Consider the following 19,881-nt stretch of genomic DNA (forward strand, 5'->3'; position numbering starts at 1 on the left):
TGTGATTAGTAGCATTGCAACAGCTGGAGGGACCCTGGTTGGTAAACACTGATATAAAAACATAAGTTGGAAGAACTACAACTCCCATGATCCCTGTGGGGATCACCAGTCATCATAACCCAACTGAATGCAGCCAACTATGCACCTGGCAATGAATAGTTGATACAGCTAAACTAACACGAGCTCAGTAGTTAATAACTTGCAGCTCACAAGCATCTGTGGCACCACAAGGGCCAGCATTCGCTGCAGTGCCTGCCGGGATATGTAGTTCCTCCTTCTATTCATTCGCACATCAACCAAGTACCTGTCTACAGCGGTGGGCGGAGCTTTGTGACGGAGAAAAAACATGACGTGTGGGCGTGGAATTCAAATCTAGAGGCGGGGTTTACTGTTATCAAAGACAGCACGTAATATGGGCGTGGCTAGTGAACGTGCTAGTTAGATTAGCATAAAAATAGGCGCGCAAAACATGTAGGAGGGGCCACGCAGCGGATAATTAGATGACTTAGACTCGAACGCGATTGTGGGCGTGTCTCGCTGTAGTAGGCGTGGTTCCTCAGTCCTGAGGCGGCTGTGGAGGCGGGAATGCGCGCTGTGAGGAGAGGCGGGAAGGCGGCGGGAGCGGGGCCCGGGCTATTTCCCGGTGTCACCTCTCACCCCTGGGACGTCACGTTCGTTGCTGCTAATTAACGGGACAGTGAAATAATATAGACAGTTGTCACTAATTATCACTATGAGCGAGTCCTGCCACGTTATACACGGTATTATAGGGCTGTGGTCACACATTGCGGTTTTATAAAAAAAAAAGAAATATGTATCTGTAGTTTTTTTTTTTATTATTATTTATTTTAGGCATTTTTGTACCAGTATCGTTTTTGTTTTTTTTTTTGCCTGAAAACTTGTCAGATTTGATGTGAAAGTCAATCGAGAAAAATAAAACCGCGCCGCAGTCAATGTTAGGATGCGTTCACACTGCGTTTTTGTTTCCTAAAACAGTACACGGTTTTAGGAAAAGTGAAACATTAACACATGCTGCAGCCTTCTATTTCCCATTGACTTACATTATATATAAAAAAAAAAAAAGACCGTAAGGCAGTATTTCTCAATCAGCGTGCCTCCAGCTGTTGTAAAACTACAACTCCCAGCATGCCTGGACAGCCAAAGGCTGTCCAGGCATGCTGGGAGTTGTAGTTTTTCAGCAGCTGGAGGCGAACTGGTGGGGAAACCCTACTGTAAGGAGCGTGTATATATATATATATATAATTTTTTTTATTTACACAATTGCGCAGTTGACTACGTTTTTGTGTACAACAAAATGTAAACTTATGGTAACGGAAACGGTGAATCAGAATCAAAAACGCAGTGTAATTGTAGCCTTATCTTAAAAAAAAAGGAACACTAAGATAAGACATCCTAGATCTGAATGAATGAACTAATCGTATGAAATACTTTCCTCTTTACATAGTTGAATGTGCGGACAACAAAATCACACAGAAATTATCAATGGAAATCAAATTTATCATGGAGGTCTGGATATGGAGTCACCCTCAAAATCACATTGGAAAACCCCACTACAGGCTGATCCAACTTTATGTAATGTCCTTAACACAAGTCCCAATGAGGCTCAGTAGTGTGTGTGTCCTCCACGTGCCCGTATGACCTCCCTACAACACCTGGGCATGATCCTGATGAGGTGGAGGATGGTCTCCTGAGGGATGTCCTCCCAGACCTGGACTAAAGCATCCGCCAACTCCTGGACAGTCTGTGGTGGATGGAGCGAGACGTCCCAGATGTGCTCAATCAGATTCAGGGGAACGGGCGGCCAGTCCATAGCATCAATGCCTTCCTCTTGTAGGAACTGCTGACACATTCCAGCCACATGAGGTCTAGCATTGTCTTGTATTAGGAGGAACCCAGGGCCAACCGCACCAGCATATGGTCTCACAAGGGGTCTAAGAAATTGCAATCAGGCTACCTCTGGCAAGCACATGGAGGGCTGTGTGGCCCCCCCAAAGAAATGCCACCGCACACCATTACTGACCCACTGCCAAACCGGTCATGCTGGAGGATGTTGCAGGCAGCAGAACGTTCTCCACGGCATCTCCAGACTTTGTCACGTCTGTCACATGTGCTCAGTGTGAACCTGCTTTCATCTGTGAAGAGCACAGGGCACCAGTGGCAAAATTGGCAATCTTGGTGTTCTCTGGCAAATGCCAAACGTCCTGCACGGTGTTGGGCTGTAAGCACAACCCCCACCTGTGGACGTCGGGCCCTCATACCACCCTCATGGAGTCTGTTTCTGACCGTCTGAGTGGACAAATGCACATTTGGGGCCTACTGGAGGTAATTTTGCAGGGCTCTGGCAGTGCTCCTCCTGCTCCTCCTTGCACAATGTGTCTTGCTAATTGCCTATCATTTCCACCTGTTGTCTGTTCCATTTGCACAACAGCATGTGAAATTGGTTGTCAATCAGTGTTGCTTCCTGAATGGACAGTGGGATTTCACAGAAGTGTCATTGACTTGGAGTTACATTGTGTTGTTTGTGTTCCCTTTAAGATATCTATATATGATAAATAGAACAAGGCTAAGTAAAAGGGAGAATTATAAAAAATTTTGTTACCAAATCACGGAATAAAAACCATCAAGACAACAAAAACACAGCCAAGGATATTTTCATATACGTATTGTGTTTTGAAAACGACATTTACAGCTCAAAAAATGCACACAATGCTCGCTTTAAAAAAGACTTGCTAAGTAACTTTATGGGGAATAGAAAAAAAATACTTACCTAGCTCCAGCCCCCCACAATTCCCATTCCCCCCTGTTTGGCCCCTGTTTTCTTCTTCCTGCTTTGGAGACAAGCGCAGGACCTGCTGACTTAAATTGGGACACTGTGGCCAGAGATTGGGACACTGTGGCCAGTGATTAAGACACTGTGGCCAGTGATTGGGACACTGTGGCCAGTGATTGGCTGAGCCAGCAGGTCCTGCACCAAACGCTCATCTCTAAAGCAGTAAGAAGAAAGATCCGAGGACCAAATACAGGCGAATGATAGTTGTGAGGGACCAGGGCTAGGTAAGGGAACCTGTTGCTTGTATTTGCTGCTTAGAGGTGCAGACACCATTGGATAGCTGTTAGGGTATACAAACAAACTACCTTTCCTGGAGCTGATGGTGGTGGCCAAACTTATAAAATCTACTTTTATTTATCAGTCAAGGAGGAGTAGACAAAGTGCCGCAGCCCTGATACCCCTCCTTGAAAATGAGGGCAAGCACAGAAGCTTATCAGGCTGTGGCACTTAAGCAGCATGGCTCCTCCTCCTTGACACTTGGCTGAGAAATAAAAGGAGATTTTAGAAGTTTGGCAACTACCATCAGCTCCAGGAAAGGTGCAGTTTGCTTTAAACCCCCAACAACTATCCAGTGGTGTCTGCAGCTCATGGCAATAAATACAGATTTTTTGAGTTATAAAAGATTGGTTTATAGTTCATAATATGAGTATTAAAACAATATGTGAACATGACCTTTTTTTGTGTGCAGCAGGATGTGTTCGGGGTACATTCACACGTACTGCATGTGCAGTGGATTTTATAGAGATAAGGGTACATTCCCCAGTACATACAATGTTTGCTGCAGATTTGATGCTGTGTAAATCTCTATAACTAAATTATTGAACACAATATGAAATCTGCAGCAGATATTGTACAAGTGAATGTTCCAAAAGTCCATAATAAAGTCTGCTGCATTAAATATGCATCATACACTGCTCAAAAAAAATAAAGGGAACGCTTAAACAACATAATGTGACTCCAAGTCACTGACACTTCTGTGAAATCCCACTGTCCACTCAGGAAGAAACACTGACAATCAATTTCACATGCTGTTGTGCAAATGGAACAAATAGAAATAGTCGCCTCTTCACACCTGGGTGGGTGTATTGTGTTATGTAGGGAGGGCCCATTAACTCACTGAACATCCAAGTACAAGATAAATTAAACGCCACACAACTTTTTTCAGTTTTCCTTAGTTGCTTTTAGTAGAAATTTCTTGCATAAATACACAGTTCCAACACAATGCAAATAAATAAAATAATTCACCCAGGTGCACCTGTTGCGGACACGCTAGACACTCGACGCTGTGGGAATTTTCAGCCCATACCGGGGATACCTTCAGCTGAACGACCTTCCTCTCATGAAGGGGATCAGAGTGGAGCTTGTGTCCATACTACGACGTTTCGGAGGCCACATCTCCTTTTCTCAAGTATCAATGGAACAGACAACAGGTTGAAATTATAGGCAATTAGCAAGACACCCCCAATAAAGGAGTGGTTCTGCAGGTGGTGACCACAGACCACTTCTCAGTTCCTATGCTTCCTGGCTGATGTTTTGGTCACTTTTGAATGTTGGCGGTGCTTTCACTCTAGTGGTAGCGTGAGACAGAGTCTACAACCCACACAAGTGGCTCAGGTAGTGCAGCTCATCCAGGATGGCACATCAATGCGAGCTTTGGCAAGAAGGTTTGCTGTTTCTGTCAGCGTAGTGTCCAGAGCATGGAGGCTCTACCAGGAGACGTACATCAGGAGACGTGGAGGAGGCCGTAGGAGGGCATCAACCCAGCACCAGGACCGCTACCTCCACCTTTGTGCAAGGAGGAGCACTGCCAGAGCCCTGCAAAATGACCTCCAGCAGGTCACAAATGTGCATGTGTCCACTCAAACGGTCAGAATCAGACTCCATGAGGGTGGTATGAGGGCCCGACGTCCACAGGTGGGGGTTGCGCTTACAGCCCAACACCGTGAAGGCCGTTTGGCATTTGCCAGAGAACACCAAGATTGCCAAATTTTCCACTGGCACCCTGTGCTCTTCACAGATGAAAGCAGGTTCACACTGAGCACATGTGACAGATGTGACAGAGTCTGAAGACGCCGTGGAGAATGTTCTGCTGCCTGCAACATCAGGTAGCCTGACTGCCATTAGGTACCGAGATGAGATCCTCAGACCCCTTGTGAGACCATACGGCTGGTGCGGTTGGCCCTGGGTTCCTCCTAATACAAGACAATGCTAGACCTCATGTGGCTGAAGTGTCAGCAGTTCCTACAAGAGGAAGGCATTGATGCTATAGACTGGCCGCCCGTTCCCCTGAATCTGATTGAGCACATCTGGGACATCATGTCTTGCTCCATCCACCACACCAATGCCACGTTGCACCACAGGCTGTCCAGGAGTTGTTGTCCAGGATAATTTTTGTGTGATTTTGTTGTCAGCTCATTCATCTATGTAAAGAGGAAAGTATTTCATACGATTAGTTCATTCATTCAGATCTAGGATGTGTTATCTTAGGGTTCACTTTATTTTTTGAGCAGTGTATATAGTAGATGTGAACAAAAAAAATTAATATCTAGCATAAAAAAGCTATTGTTTTGTTTTTTTGGGTTGCTTTTTTTTAAGGACGTGCAGACGTGGTTGAACTTGATGGACATATGTCTTTTTTCGACCGTACTAACTATGTAACTATGTAACTATGTAACTTTTGCACAGATTTTTTGGTGTATTGTCTGCAGATTTGTGTTGCAGATTTTTTGCAGAAATTAAAACAGCATTGAAAAAATTCTGCATCTAGAATCCGCAACACAGAGAAAAAATGCAGCAGAGTATTCCTGTGGCAGACAGATTACATGTGGAAAATGACTCCCCATAGGATTACATGGTGTAAATGTACATAACTGATTATTCCACAAAATAAAATACATAGGTTTTTCACCATATGTGAATGTATCTTAATAGATACCGTCTATTTAAAACCCATTTTATCAGTCGAAATCGATTGTTTTGTAGCTATAAGCGCACAGATCACGCTGGTGATCAGTGATATCGGATGGAAGAAAAAATGACAGGTAAGAAGAGAATATTCTCTCAGCTTTTACATCTAATTTTATCTTTTTTTTATAGATATAGATCAGTAAATTCACTTAGAGGAATTAAAAATCATGAAAGTTTCATATTTCTTTTTCTTTTCTATTGCTTCTGTTTCTACATTTTCTGTTCATTTTTATATACAATATCATAATTATAGATTGTTTTTTCTTCCGATATGTATTTTTTGGTTTATTTTTTGCTTACTTTGTATTGTTATTTATTTATTTATTTGCACATTTTTCTTCCTGTATATCATTTCTTTTTTCATTTGTTTGTGCATCCATCTATTTAGCCTAACACAGAAATGTATGGGATCTAGAGGTGACTCTACTACACTGACCAGTGTATTATTTATTTTATATTATTTTTGTAAACAATATATATATATATATATATATATATATATATATGTTTACATTTTATTTTTTTCATTTATTCATTTATTTTCTCATTTCATACATAGCAAAATAAAATGTTTCCATATGTAAGTACATCCAGCCCATCATGGGTTAAGATAAAATCGTGATTAAAAAAAAAGTGTCATAGTACAAAAATCAATACTTGATATAAAACTGCAAAGCCATATTCAAGAATGTCAAATAGTATTTATGATATAAAATATAAAAACAATTATTGTAATTAAATAACCCAATGTATATTATAACAGTGTAATAATACAAATGTTATAGAAGTGACATGAACATTCAATAATTCCATAGGATAGTTAAAGGATTTAGTGACCAAAAGAAAATAGTTTTAATTGATAAATCTAAATTTTTTATTAAATATGTGTAATGAAAAATGTAGCTATTGATCCACATATTAAGAACAAAAGAAACACTTTAAAAGGAGGTGAATAAAGATGGATAGGATAGACAGAAAGTAGATAGGTAGGTAGATAGATAGATAGATAGATAGACAGACAGAATAGGTAGATATTACTTATTTACACACATATATATATATATATATTTATTATGACTTAGATAAATAGATACAATAAGATATAGATAAATAAATCAAAGAGAAATAAACAATAGATCGATAAGAGATCTATATGACATTTAAGTAGATCGATATGAGAGAAATACAACAGATAGGAGATAGATAAAAAGATCCAAACAAGATAAATAGAATAAATAGATACCTATACACAGCAGATAAACAGATATAATGACATTTAATTAGATATAGGCGATAGATAGATAGATACAAGATAGATAGATAGATAGATAGATAGATAAAACATATATAATAGACATGAGATAGATAAATATATCAAAATGAGATAGATACAATAGATCAGTGGTCTTCAAACTGTGGCCCTCCAGATGTTACAAAACTACAATTCCCAGCAAGCCCGGACAGCCGTTGGCTGTCCGGGCATGCTGGGAGTTGTAGTTTTGTAACATCTGGAGGGCCACAGTTTGAAGACCGCTGCAATAGATGGATATGACATAGAAACAATAGATACATACATAGGTAGGCAGATAGAGAGATGACATAAATACAATAGATCTATGAATAGATAGATAGATAGATGAGATATTTGAAATAGGAGATAAATAAGACAAATATACAATAAATAGATCAAAATGAGATAGATACATTTTATATTCGATTAGATAGAGGACAGAATGATTTCTAAACTGACATATTATGCTACATATATCTATGATAGATACATAATGATTTACACTTTAATCCATCTAAAGAAATGAAGCATTGGGTAGAATAGGTGAAGGACCCAGATCTGGACGGAATATCACTTGCTTATAGATCGGCCGATGTCTGTCTCTTCCCTATATTGGCAGTCCAGTGGGCATAATCTCTCTTTCTAGTCGCCCAATAAACTGCTCTGTAGAAGTCGATGGTTGCTCCCGGCTCCCTGATCTTCACCCTGGAGAAGTCTGCAGCCAGGTTCTCTCCGGGGACTCCGGAGTTTGCCCTTCCCCCGGCTTTGCCCCCTCTTTTACCTTTCCCTTCCCGCCTGGTACCAGCAGAGAGAGGGACCTTGTGCCACTGCCAGGTGCCCCCACCCTCCCCCAATTATTTATTTTTTTTTTACTTCCTGGCAGCTCTGTCACCTTCATCCCTTGTCTCAACCCTGTAATCTGAGCAATCCCACCCACCCCAGTCACCTCCTATTCCTCACATCTGATTAGCAACCAAAAGCTTGAAACGGCCAGACAGGTATCCACCTGCTAAATGGAGGTTACCGGCTAGGAAGGGGTTAAAGGGATACCCTTTTGGTTGACTGCCCAAGAGTCCTGCAAAAGGGGGGGGGGGGGGGCAGCAAGTGTCCGGGACCTGGACCCCTGAACAGTGGAAGGAGTGGACACCTTTGGTTTGTGTGTTTTTTGCCCTGCAGACCTCCCCCCCTGCCAAGATACTTTCATGCCAGTGACACTGATCAGACAGAGGACTGTGCAGGGCACCATACAGACCGACTGGGATTTCAGGTACCAAAATGATCTCTCAAACTGGTGTTATTGTGTTGTCAGGGCATCCTAAAGTATTGTGCAGAACTTGTGCCTTAGTATAGGATCCTTAACCTACGACTGCTTATTATTGCAATCTGCATGGGGTTTCCAGGCTGCTGGGGAATAGAAACTAATGTGCAAGAATTACTGATTTAATATGGATGATGAGGATGAGGATGGTGGTTGTGGTTATTATTTTTGCTGTGCATTGAAATGAACCTGTGCCTGGGCTTGTATTATGGATAGGCAGATAGATTGGGGTGCACTGAATTTTAATATAGTGAAGCAGTGCTCTCTACACCTGTGACTCTCCAGCTGTTGCCAAACTACGACTTCCATCATGCCCTGACAGTCTGAGGCTCTGTGTAAGTGGTCTCCAAAATGTGGACCTGCAGCTGTTGCAAAACTACAACTTCCATTATGCCCTGACAGCCTGAGGCTCTGTGTAAGTGGTCTTCAAAATGTGTACCTGCAGCTGTTGCAAAACTACAACTTCCATTATGCCCTGACAGCCTGAGGCTCTGTGTAAGTGGTCATTAAACTGTGAACCTGCAGCTGTTGCAAAACTACAACTCCCATCATGCCCTGACAGTCTGAGGCTCTGTGCTAGTGGTCTTCAAACTGTGGACCTGCAGCTGTTGCAAAACTACAACTCCCATCATGCCCTGACAGTCTGAGGCTCTGTGCTAGTGGTCTTCATACTGTGGACCTGCAGCTGTTGCAAAACTACAACTCCCATCATGCCCTGATAGTCTGAGGCTCTGTGCTAGTGGTCTTTAAACTGTGGACCTGCAGCTGTTGCAAAACTACAACTCCCATCATGCCCTGACAGTCTGAGGCTCTGTGCTAGTGGTCTTCAAACTGTGGACCTGCAGCTGTTGCAAAACTACAACTCCCATCATGCCCTGACAGTCTGAGGCTCTGTGCTAGTGGTCTTTAAACTGTGGACCTGCAGCTGTTGCAAAACTACAACTCCCATCATGCCCTGACAGTCTGAGGCTCTGTGCTAGTGGTCTTCAAACTGTGGACCTGCAGCTGTTGCAAAACTACAACTCCCAGCATGCCCGGACAGCCGTTGGCTGTCCGGGCATGCTGGGAGTTGTAGTTTTGCAACACCTCCCCAGTGTGGAAACCACTGCACTATGAGGTCCCCACTCTGTGGCTCTCCAGCTATTCCAAAACTACAACTCCCAGTATATCCCGATGACTAAAGGTTGTAGTATATCACCATATTGTTACTGGATACACAGTATAAAGATATCGGGGGAACATGTATCATTATTTGTGTATGGTAGAAGCAGTTTGCCCCTTTTGCCGAATTCTAAATTATGGACAGATGCGCTAAATTTATCATTCAAAGGAAATGTCCAGCGTAGGATAAAGTTAAACAGGAGCTTTATTAGGCGATCACAAGGAGCACACAGAAACGCCAACGCGTTTCAGATCAAGCTGGACCCTTAGTCATGGCATGACTAAGGGTCCAGCTTGACCCAAAACGCGTTGGTGTTTCTGTGTGCTCCATGTGATCGCCTAATAAAGCTCCTGTTTGACTTTATCCTACGCTGGACATTTCCTTTGCTATTATTGCCCATTGGACCGGTGGCACGACCGGCCAGTCCGGCAGCGGATACGTATGTCAGGCTGAGGTGAGCCGTCAGTTTGTTGTTCAAATTTATCAATCAAGCGCAATGAGTTTCATAAATTGCGGGCAAATATAGTCATCTCCTCATACCTTCCACTCTTTGAAAAATGAAATCGATGATTTAGAGCATCTCTGCTATGTGCAGTCCAAGGTGGCTTATATATGCGTAAAAAATATGGTCATTGCGCAAGATTTCTGCGGGGAAAATGAAATGTACGCAGTTAATAAATTTGTGCGTACTAAATAGGTCACTCCAAGGTACACCGAAACCTACACATCTGGAGGAAATGCTCCAACAGAATGTACGCAAAAAAAAAAAACGCAAAAAAACAGCTTCCGCAAAAATCTAAACACAAAACAGGGGTAAAATCTTTGATACATGTCCCCCATCCTGTGTAAATGTTACTTTGTTAATTATATTAGGTGCAGGGAGTTTGTAACTTAGATTTAGTGATGAGCAGCAGGGGCCATATATGAATTTTCACAATATTTCACAAAAATATTGACGATTATTTGTCCTATGTTCACGAAATTCGCATTTTTGCTATGTTCGTTCACTTTTTTTTTCCCATACGAAAATTTGCATGGAAAATTCGCATGTGGAAAAAACCAAACAAAAAAAAAAATGAATATTCTTCATTACGAATATATAGCACTATATTCTAAATATTTGCAAAATCATGAAGTGCCGGTATTCGCGATAAAAATTCGCATTACGAATATTCGTGCTCAACACTACTTAGATCTTAGGCCTCATTCCCATCAGCATTGTGAGGAGCTCCGTCGCTGAGTCCATCTAAATTACGGAACTTTAGCGGAGAAAATAATATGAGTAGTAATTTTTTTCTCCCCTAAAACAACTGACTGACCCAATTCAGAGTCAAAGGGACCTGGCAGTGTCCGTTGTGCTCAGTAGACTACGGTTTTAGGTCCGGTCACAAAACTGGTTACGGGTCAAAAATGAGCCGACCGTAGTCACCGTTTGACTCCGGTCGGCTCATTAAAGTGAATGGAGTTCAGCGCTGGTCCGGCTGGGGTACGGGAGAGCCCGGTTTGCCCCTCCCCCAGCCGGACCCGGCACCCGTAGTGTAAAAACGAGATGTGAATGCAGCCTTAGGCGTCTCTGAGCAGATCTGTTTTCATAGGCCTAAGGCTGAAGGAGATAAAGCTGTGCTGCTATGGCGGACATCCACCTCAAGCTGACCAAAGAAATCAGACAGGTGGAGATGAGCTGCAGCCATGCACAGTTGGCGCCGCTTGTCTCAGGAAAAACAAAAGGATTGAACATGTAGAACATCAATATGTTGTTTTTCCCCAATGTAGAGGGGACTGTTTTCCCCCAATGTAGACTATCCTCATAGATACTGTTGGAAAGAAAAAGAGGACAGCGCCTCACATATTACCCAAGATACCGTGGTCCCTGAGCATATCAGGGCAAGGGGGCTCGATAAAGAGGCCGCTCACCTGACCACGTTAAAAATTGCGCATATCACCCCTATGGGGTCTGTAGAGATCCTCTGAGTTCGAACTGCTGGGCCCAAAATGGGTAGAAGAGAACTTCTCCTATATAGTTCATGCAGAGTTCAGTAAAATAAACCTTGTCAGAAGGCGCTGTTCAGAACATCAGAAGAATCAGGTGGAAGCCAGATCAGGATGAAAGTGCTAGGAAGCACTATGATTATTTAAATAAATACCAACAGACGTGTTTCGGAGGATCATACCTCCTTCCTCATTCTGATCTGGCTTCCACCTGATTCTTCTGATGTTCTGAACAGCGCCTTCTGACAAGGTTTATTTTACTGAACTCCTCATAGATACTGTTGACAGATCCTGCTACCTTCTCTCAAGAAGTGTCACGTATATGGTGGCCAGATTAATTTGATTTTGATTTCTCTTCTTTTCATTTTTTTTTGCATTTGTAAATTGATACATTAATGAACTCTTTTATTTTTGAAAGTCTTACAATCTGTCTCCTCCACTTTGTTATATATCGGTTCAAATGTATATTGTTCTTGCTATTCCTCAAGAGTTTGCATAGCCAGGTAATAGCTCTGTGTTCTTTTGTGTTTCTATCCATATATCTCCAGGGAAGCAATCTGACTAAACATTTAGCAAACACACAGAGATAACAGGAAAGAAAGGTATTACTGAATGGAGAAAGATCAGCAATCTGCATCATAGATATGAAATATATATATAGAGAGAGAGATCTTAAAGGGGTACTCCAGTAGAAACCATTTTTTTTTTTTAAATGAACTGGTGCCAGAAAGTTAAACAGATTTGGAAATTACTTCTATTAAAAAATATTAATCCTTCCAGTACTTATTAGATGCTTAATACTACAGAGGAAATTATTTTCTTTTTGGAACACTGCTCTCTGCTGACATCATGACCACAGAGCTCTCTGCGGACATCATGAGCACAGTGCTCTCTGCTGACATCTCTGTCTATTTTAAGAACTGTCCAGAGTAGGAGAAAGTCCCCATTACAAACATATGCTGCTCTGGACAGTTCCTAAAATGGACAGAGATGTCAGCAGAGAGCACTGTGCTTGTGATGTCAGCAGAGAGCAGTGTTCTAAAAAGAAAAGAATTTCCTTTGTATTATTCAGCAGCTAATAAGTGCTGGAAGGATTAATATGTTTTACTAGAAGTAATTTACAAATCCATTTAACTTTCTGTCACCAGTTGATTTAAAAAAAAAAAAATTCCACCAGGGTACCCTTTAATTTTCCAGTAGTAAGAAAAATCAAGTGTATGGTGCATGACAGCAGTGCTCCCAAAAGCTTGAAATCTAAAAATAATCAGGCTAACCACTGCTATTAGGTATACGGTATCTATCGATCTATCTATGAAGAACGTTCATTTTTTTTATATGTAAACATCTGAAATTTCTGTTCTTTTTCCTGCTATTTAGTAAATTTTTGTGTCAGTCTTTGCATTTTTTTCTACAGTAAATACTATTAGGCAATTTCCAAAACAATGTTTTTTGTTTTTTTCTGTTTTGTTTTTTGAGGTGTAAACTGATGAAAAAATGACTTTGCACTTTATTTTACAGCTGTAAAATTTAAATTAGTTTTTCCATTAAGTTAACAGAACTGTGGCCATACACATTAGGACGATTGTTGTCCAAAACTAGAGGTCTGTTCGAATATCTCATGAATATATATATATATATATATATATATATATATATGCAATATACAGACTTAATGTGGATGGTAAACAGGCTCATGTGAAAGTATAAGCCTATGTAGCATCCGAATTACATTCTCTTGTGAAAATACTTCAATCATTTTTTTGACCATGGATTTCACCCCTTTGATGTCTAGTATTATATATATATATATATATATATATATATATATATATATATATATAGTAAATTTGAGTAGCCGTATTAATTCTGTTATTCCAATAAAAAAGGTATTACAAGATACTGCAATATTTTTTGATTTGCATCTATATATATATATATATATATATATATATATATATCACATCCATGTCAAAAGTGGAAAAAGAACACTACACACTGTAAAGCAGATGCACACCCAAACAATGAGTAATGAATAAATCTACCAATTTTATTAATGTAGCTATTACATATAAAACAGAAGATAAATACTATAAATCGGCCCTGATATAGCTATTAGTATCCACAATTTACAGGCAGAAGCTGTATGGGCATACTTATGCTGGAAATGATTTTACTGGAAACCGGGATAGCGGGAGATGCTCACGTCAGAATAAAAGTACCATAAAAGTATACATGTAAGGAAGGGTACGGAGCACTCACCCGGTAAATTTATCTCCGGCTGGCAGGTTAGTGTCACAGAGTCCTCTTCTTTTTTTGCGGGGATGCGGTAGATGGTTCGGGGGGAGCTCAGACGCCGGCTAGCCGGCGTCTGAGTTCCCCCCGAACCATCTACCGCATCCCCTGCAAAGAGAAGAGGACTTTGTGACACTAACCTGCCAGCCTGGGAAATAGTTACCGGGTGAGTGCTCCGTACCCTTGAAGTGAGCCCAGGAGTTGAATGGCCTTCATTAACGGCTGGTACCAGCTGCTGTTAGCAGCCATGACTCACCGTTAATGTTGGACATCAGAGATGGCTGTTCAGTTTTGGGCACCAGTCCATAAAAGGGACACTGTGGAGCTGGAGAGGGTGCAGAGACGCGCGACTAAACTAATATGGGGCATGGAACATCTAAGCTAGGAGTTACAATTGTAAAGGAGTTACAATTGTTTAGTCTTGAGAAGAAACATTTAAGGGGGATATGATAAATGTATATAAGTATATTAATGGCCCATACAAAAAATATGGAGAAAAACTGTTCCAGGTTAAACACCCCCCCCCCCCCCCAAAGGACGAGGGGGCACTCCCTCCGTCTGGAGAAGAAAAAGTTTAGTCTCAAGGGGCGACACGCCTTCTTTACCATGAGAACTGTGAACTTATGGAACGGTCTACCTCAGGAACTGGTCACAGCAGGAAAAATTAACAGCTTTAAAACAGGATTAGATACATTCCTGGAACAAAATAACATTAATGCTTATGAAGTACCCCTACCCTTCAATTCCCTGGTTGAACTTGATGGACGTATGTCTTTTTTCAACCATACTAACTATGTAACTATATATGGCGTGCACAATTGAGGCCATAAAGTGGAATCTTTGGTTTCATCAGACTAGAGAATCTTGTTCCTCTGAATCTTATCCTTTAGCTGCATTTTGTGAACTCCAGGCATCTTTTATGTGTTATTACTGAGGAGAGGCTTTTTTTTCTGGCCAATCTGCCATAAAGCGCAGACAAAATGTGAAAAATAGTGAAAGGGTCTGAAGACTTTCCAAATGCATTATATATGTACAGTGCTGCATGGGCGTATTCCATTTTTCCCATCCATACTGTCATCTCCTCTTTCTCAAACAAGAACATGTAAGAATTTTCCCTGGTATTTCACGTCTATGGCCCTTTAAATGTCTAAAGTTGTAGGAAAGTGAACATCAGCAGAAATGTCACGTGGCTCAATGAATTATTTGCCAGTCTTGTAACATTTTGCCTCCCAGTGCGTTTAATCCTAATGGGAAACACTTGGGGCTGAGCAGGAGAAAGTTGCATTGTGTTACTATGGTTGTCTCCATGGATGCAAATGTAGCCGAGTGAGAGAGTAGGACACAGGTGAGGCCACGCCGAATACAAGGGCTTTAAAAACAGGCTTTACCAGCGCCAAACAGTGCTCTGCGCCTGCAAGGGCTTATTCCTTCTGTGGATAGTGGTGCATTCCTACTGTCACTGACTGCATAGAAAGCATCCATGGGAATTGTGCAAGATACTAGTTTTACTATGAACCTCTATGTCAGTGTTTCTCAAGCGCGGTCCTCATGACCCCCCAACAGGTCATGTTTTAAAGGGGTACTCCGGCGCTTAGACATCTTATCCCCTATCCAAAATATAGGGGATAAGATGCCTGATCACGGGGGTCCCGCCGCTGGGGACCCCCGTGATCTTGCACGCCGCACCCCATTTAAAATCAGTCCCCGGAGCATGTTTGCTCCGGGTCTGATTACCGGCGACCAAGGGGCAAGCGGCGTGTGACCGTAGGCTTGCATTGGGGGGCGGAGCGTGACGTCACAAGGGGGCGGAGCCGTGACATCACACGCTGCCTGCCCCGTGGTCGCCGATAATCAGACCTGGAGCGAACACGCTCCGGGGACTGATTATAAACGGGGTACGGCGTGCAAGATCACGGGGGTCCCCAGCGGCGGGACACCCGCGATCAGGCATCTTATCCCCGCATCCTTTGGATAGAGGATAAGATGTCTAAGCGCCGGAGTACCGCTTTAAGGATTTCCTTAGTCTTTCACAGGTGATATATTTATGGTTAGTGAATCCGGAATCACCACAATTGTATCACTGGTGAGAGACTAAGGAATTCCTGAAAACATGACCTGTTGGGGGGTCGTGAGGACTGCGCTTGAGAAACACTGCTTTCTGTACATTGATGTAACAACCCTAATATGTAGCTGTTTCCAGAACTTTAGACAAATCTAATATACTGAGGGGGGCAGGGCATGAAACAAAATTTCTTTATACCCCTATATCATATGTCATGTCATCTCTACCTACACTTACCATAGGACAGTGTATAAGATTTGACTAGAGTGTTCCACATAAAGACAACTCCTTAAACAGCATATGTACGGTGTCCATTTTAGGACATTGTCAGTCGTCAGCTGTAACTCCGTCCTCGGTCTGGTGAAAAGGCGTCCCGCCTCCTCCCTCAGGCCAATCTCCGTCAGGCGTCAGCCGCAACTCCCTCCTCCCTCCTTTGTCATCTTAAACTCTCTCATCCGAAACTCCATCATCCCTCAGACGAAAAACTTTCCTGCCATGTAGCAGAGCCGAGTCAGTGTCGGCTCTCTGCTATACGGAGTCTGCTGTACACGCTATTCAGTGTCGAATCTGCTATACGGATTCTGCTGTACACGCTATTCAGTGTCGGCTCTGCTATACGGATTCTGCTGTACACGCTATTCAGTGTCGACTCTGCTATACGGATTCTGCTGTACACGCTATTCAGTGTCGACTCTGCTATACGGATTCTGCTGTACACGCTATTCAGTGTCGGCTCTCTGCTATACGGATTCTGCTGTACACGCTATTCAGTGTCGGCTCTGCTATACGGATTCTGCTGTACACGCTATTCAGTGTCGGCTCTGCTATACGGATTCTGCTGTACACGCTATTCAGTGTCGGCTCTGCTATACAGACTCTGTAGCACATGTAGTGTCTGTAGTACACGTGTAAGATTCACAGTTTCGACTCTGCTATACATGCTGTGCAGCATCGGCTCTGCTATGCAGCAGGAAGTTGCGTCTGAGGGAGAATCGTCTGAGGCATGATGGCGTTTTGGACAAGGGAGTTTCGGATGAGGGAGTTGTGGCTGAAAGATGACTGCGATTGGTGTGACGGAGAAGGCGGGACGCCGTTTCGCCTGACGGAGGACGGAGTTGCAGTTGACGACTGACGGCGATTGGTGTGAGGGAGGAGGCGGGACGCCGTTTCACCTTACGGCTGACGATGTCCTAAAATGGACAACGTACATATGGATATCATAGAGGGGTCTTTCCTGTTCAACCCCTCCCCCCACTATGAGTCAAAAAAGAGAGTGATTCTATATGGGCAGACATTGTCATCCTTACATTACAATGATGACAAATCAACGGCTAGAACCGCCGTGATATGTGTCCTGTGTGGAGCGACTACGGTCGTTCCACACAGGACACATATCACGGCGGTTCTAGCCGCACCTTCTAGAACTATTCTCCGCAGCAATCCAGATCTGATGAAGGTCAATACCTGACCGAAACTTTATCTACTTGGATTGCGTATGAAATAAATCCCACTTAAGCATTATCTCGAGTGCCGAGTCTTTTGTAGCATTTAAGTAAGGATTGGGACCCTACTCGTGCACCCACCATCTGGATCAAGAGTGCCATATTGTGTTACTAGTTATCCAAAAACTGCCAGAAAAAAACCCAAGTGGAAACTTATCCTAAGGAGGATGTTATTTTGTCTCTATATTTGGTGCAGTCATTTTCTGAAGGTATTTCTGTGGAATGCTTGCTGACTGTTTCCACAACATTTTACTCTTACGTGGTGGAGGAAGATGTCAGCAGCGTCCTGACATGTTTCCCTCTGGTCTAATGAATGAGGCTCTTAAGTTGCCGAGCTCCGCTGTCATCACCAAACTGTCAAGTAATGACAACATCTATGTCAGAAAGAGAAGAAGCGATTGTAGGAGACAATGTTTGCGTGTAGACGACTTCAGACTGATGTCGTTGTCTTCTATACACAGTCATCTCTTATAGTGGCTTCTTCTCCATCTAAAAAAGTGCAGAGAAAATGACGGGGTCTGATCCTCCATTGAGATTCTTATATTTACATGGGAATGAATGGCTGGGAGTTGTAGATTTGCAATAATAGTGTGGTGAGCTGGGGTGTTGCAATAGTGTAGCAGGGTCTGGTGGTATTAACCCTGTGGGGTAAAGTGTTATTAACCCCTGATTATTAGTGACGCCAGGATGTGGTTCTTCCGGTATGGTAACCGCCGTCAACCAACCCAATAACGGTCTTCAATAAATGAATGTCCACAGCAGAAATTATGCAAGAACTGGAACTTGTAATTCTTAAAAAATAGTCTTTGCAGTTATGCAGTTTCTCTAGAGGCAACCGGGATGCAGGCGACTGTGCTACTAATATTATTCTTGAGTTGAGTAGTAGTCACTAGAATTGTAGATAGAGCTTGATAACTCACTTTTTGTGCTTTCTTATGAATCTAGGAGATAAGAGAGAGAGAGAGTTTAGAGACTACAGCCCCTTATATACTAGGGAGGCTGGACTAAAGCCCATTGGTTGCAAAGCCTGTGGGTCCTGTACCCAAGGAACTCTGGGTATGTCACATGACAGTGCTTCACATGACTAACACTTCTGTACACATTTGTACAAACTTTATACATATTGACAATGCATACACAATATATACAATGCATTTATATGAGACAATAGAAGGTGAGCAAAGGGGTGAACCCTGCAGGAGAGCCCTATGGACTGCAGGGACTCTTCCTGAGGGGACTTAAGGAGGGTACAGGACCATGTCTTGTACCGGGACACCACAATAGTATTCAGACCATTGTTGAATGATCAAAGAGAATCTGTAGCTCATTTAAAGGGGTATTCCCCTTGGGGAAATGTATGACGTATCCACAGAATAGTATTACTAGAACATGCATGACAGTTTTCTTGCGTACAAAGTTTGTTATTTTTTGCAAAGATTTGCAGTTTTTTTGCTGGTTTTAATTCCGAAATTACTTCTATTTCAAAATCTTAATCCCTCAGCTGCTGTATGCTCCACAGGAAGCTTTTTCTTTCCTGTCTGACCACAGTGCTCTCTGCTGACACCTCTGTCTGTGTCAGGAACTGTCCAGAGCAGGAGCAAATCCCCATAGCAAACCTCTCCTGCTCTGGACAGTTCCTGACATGGACAGAGGTGTCAGCAGAGAGCACTGTGGTCAGACAGAAAAGAAATCTAAAAACAAAAGAACTTCCTGTGGAGAATACAGCACCTGATAAGTACTGGAAGGATTAAGATTTTTAAATCTAAGGAACTCACACATCTGTTTAACTTTCTGGCATCTGTTTTCCACCGGAGTACCCCTTTAACCCCTTAATGATGCAGGAAGTGAATATATGTCCTGATGCAGTGGTACTTAACACACCAGGACGTACAATCACACCCTGTACATGACCGTGAGCACTGAAGTGGTGCTCGTGTCCTGCACGGCAGGCCCTTGCTGCTATCAGCAGCCAGGGACCCAACAGTAATGGCGGACATGAGCGATCAATACAGATCACGGCATCTGTGGCAGTGCGGTTGTGAAAATGGATGATCCGATCATCCACAATGGCGGAGGAGGTCCACTTACCTGCCTCCGTCTGTCTCCAGGGGTCTTCTGCTAGGTCTGAGATAGAGCAGACCAGAGCAGAAGATAGCAGATAACACTGATTAGTGCAATACCCTTTGCATAGCACTGAATAGTATTAGCAATCAAATTATTGTTATAAATAGTCCCCTATGGGGATATAAAAAGCGTAAAAAAATATATGTAAAAAATGCAAATTGTCCCTTTTTCCCATTTTACCCCCAAAAAGTGTAAAACATAAATAAATGAATAAACATATTTGGTATCGCCCTGTGCGTAATTGTCCGAACTATCAAAGTATAATGTTAATGATCCCATACGGTGCACTGCGTAAAAAAAAAATCCAAAATTGCTGCTTTTTT

The 19,881-nt window shown here is 42.4% G+C and overlaps 1 protein-coding gene across 7 annotated transcripts in view; it reads left to right on the forward strand.

The window, feature by feature from the left end:
* The first annotated feature begins 370 nt into the window (after positions 1 to 370).
* Positions 371 to 19,881, forward strand: part of TP73 (tumor protein p73) — a 184,261-nt gene continuing 164,750 nt past the window's right edge. For 2 of the 7 annotated variants that reach the window (XM_056544415.1, XM_056544428.1), the window contains exon 1: positions 8,286 to 8,376. In XM_056544415.1, coding sequence (XP_056400390.1) covers positions 8,312 to 8,376 — 65 coding nt within the window. In that variant the 5' untranslated portion in view covers positions 8,286 to 8,311. Of the gene's footprint in view, positions 762 to 5,544; positions 5,893 to 7,384; positions 8,377 to 12,030; positions 12,082 to 19,881 lie in introns of those variants that run through there. The other 5 variants (XM_056544417.1, XM_056544416.1, XM_056544422.1 and 2 more) reach the window with 5 other exon arrangements.

Source organism: Hyla sarda, chromosome 10 (assembly GCF_029499605.1).
Source record: "Hyla sarda isolate aHylSar1 chromosome 10, aHylSar1.hap1, whole genome shotgun sequence".
Lineage (NCBI taxonomy): Eukaryota > Metazoa > Chordata > Amphibia > Anura > Hylidae > Hyla > Hyla sarda.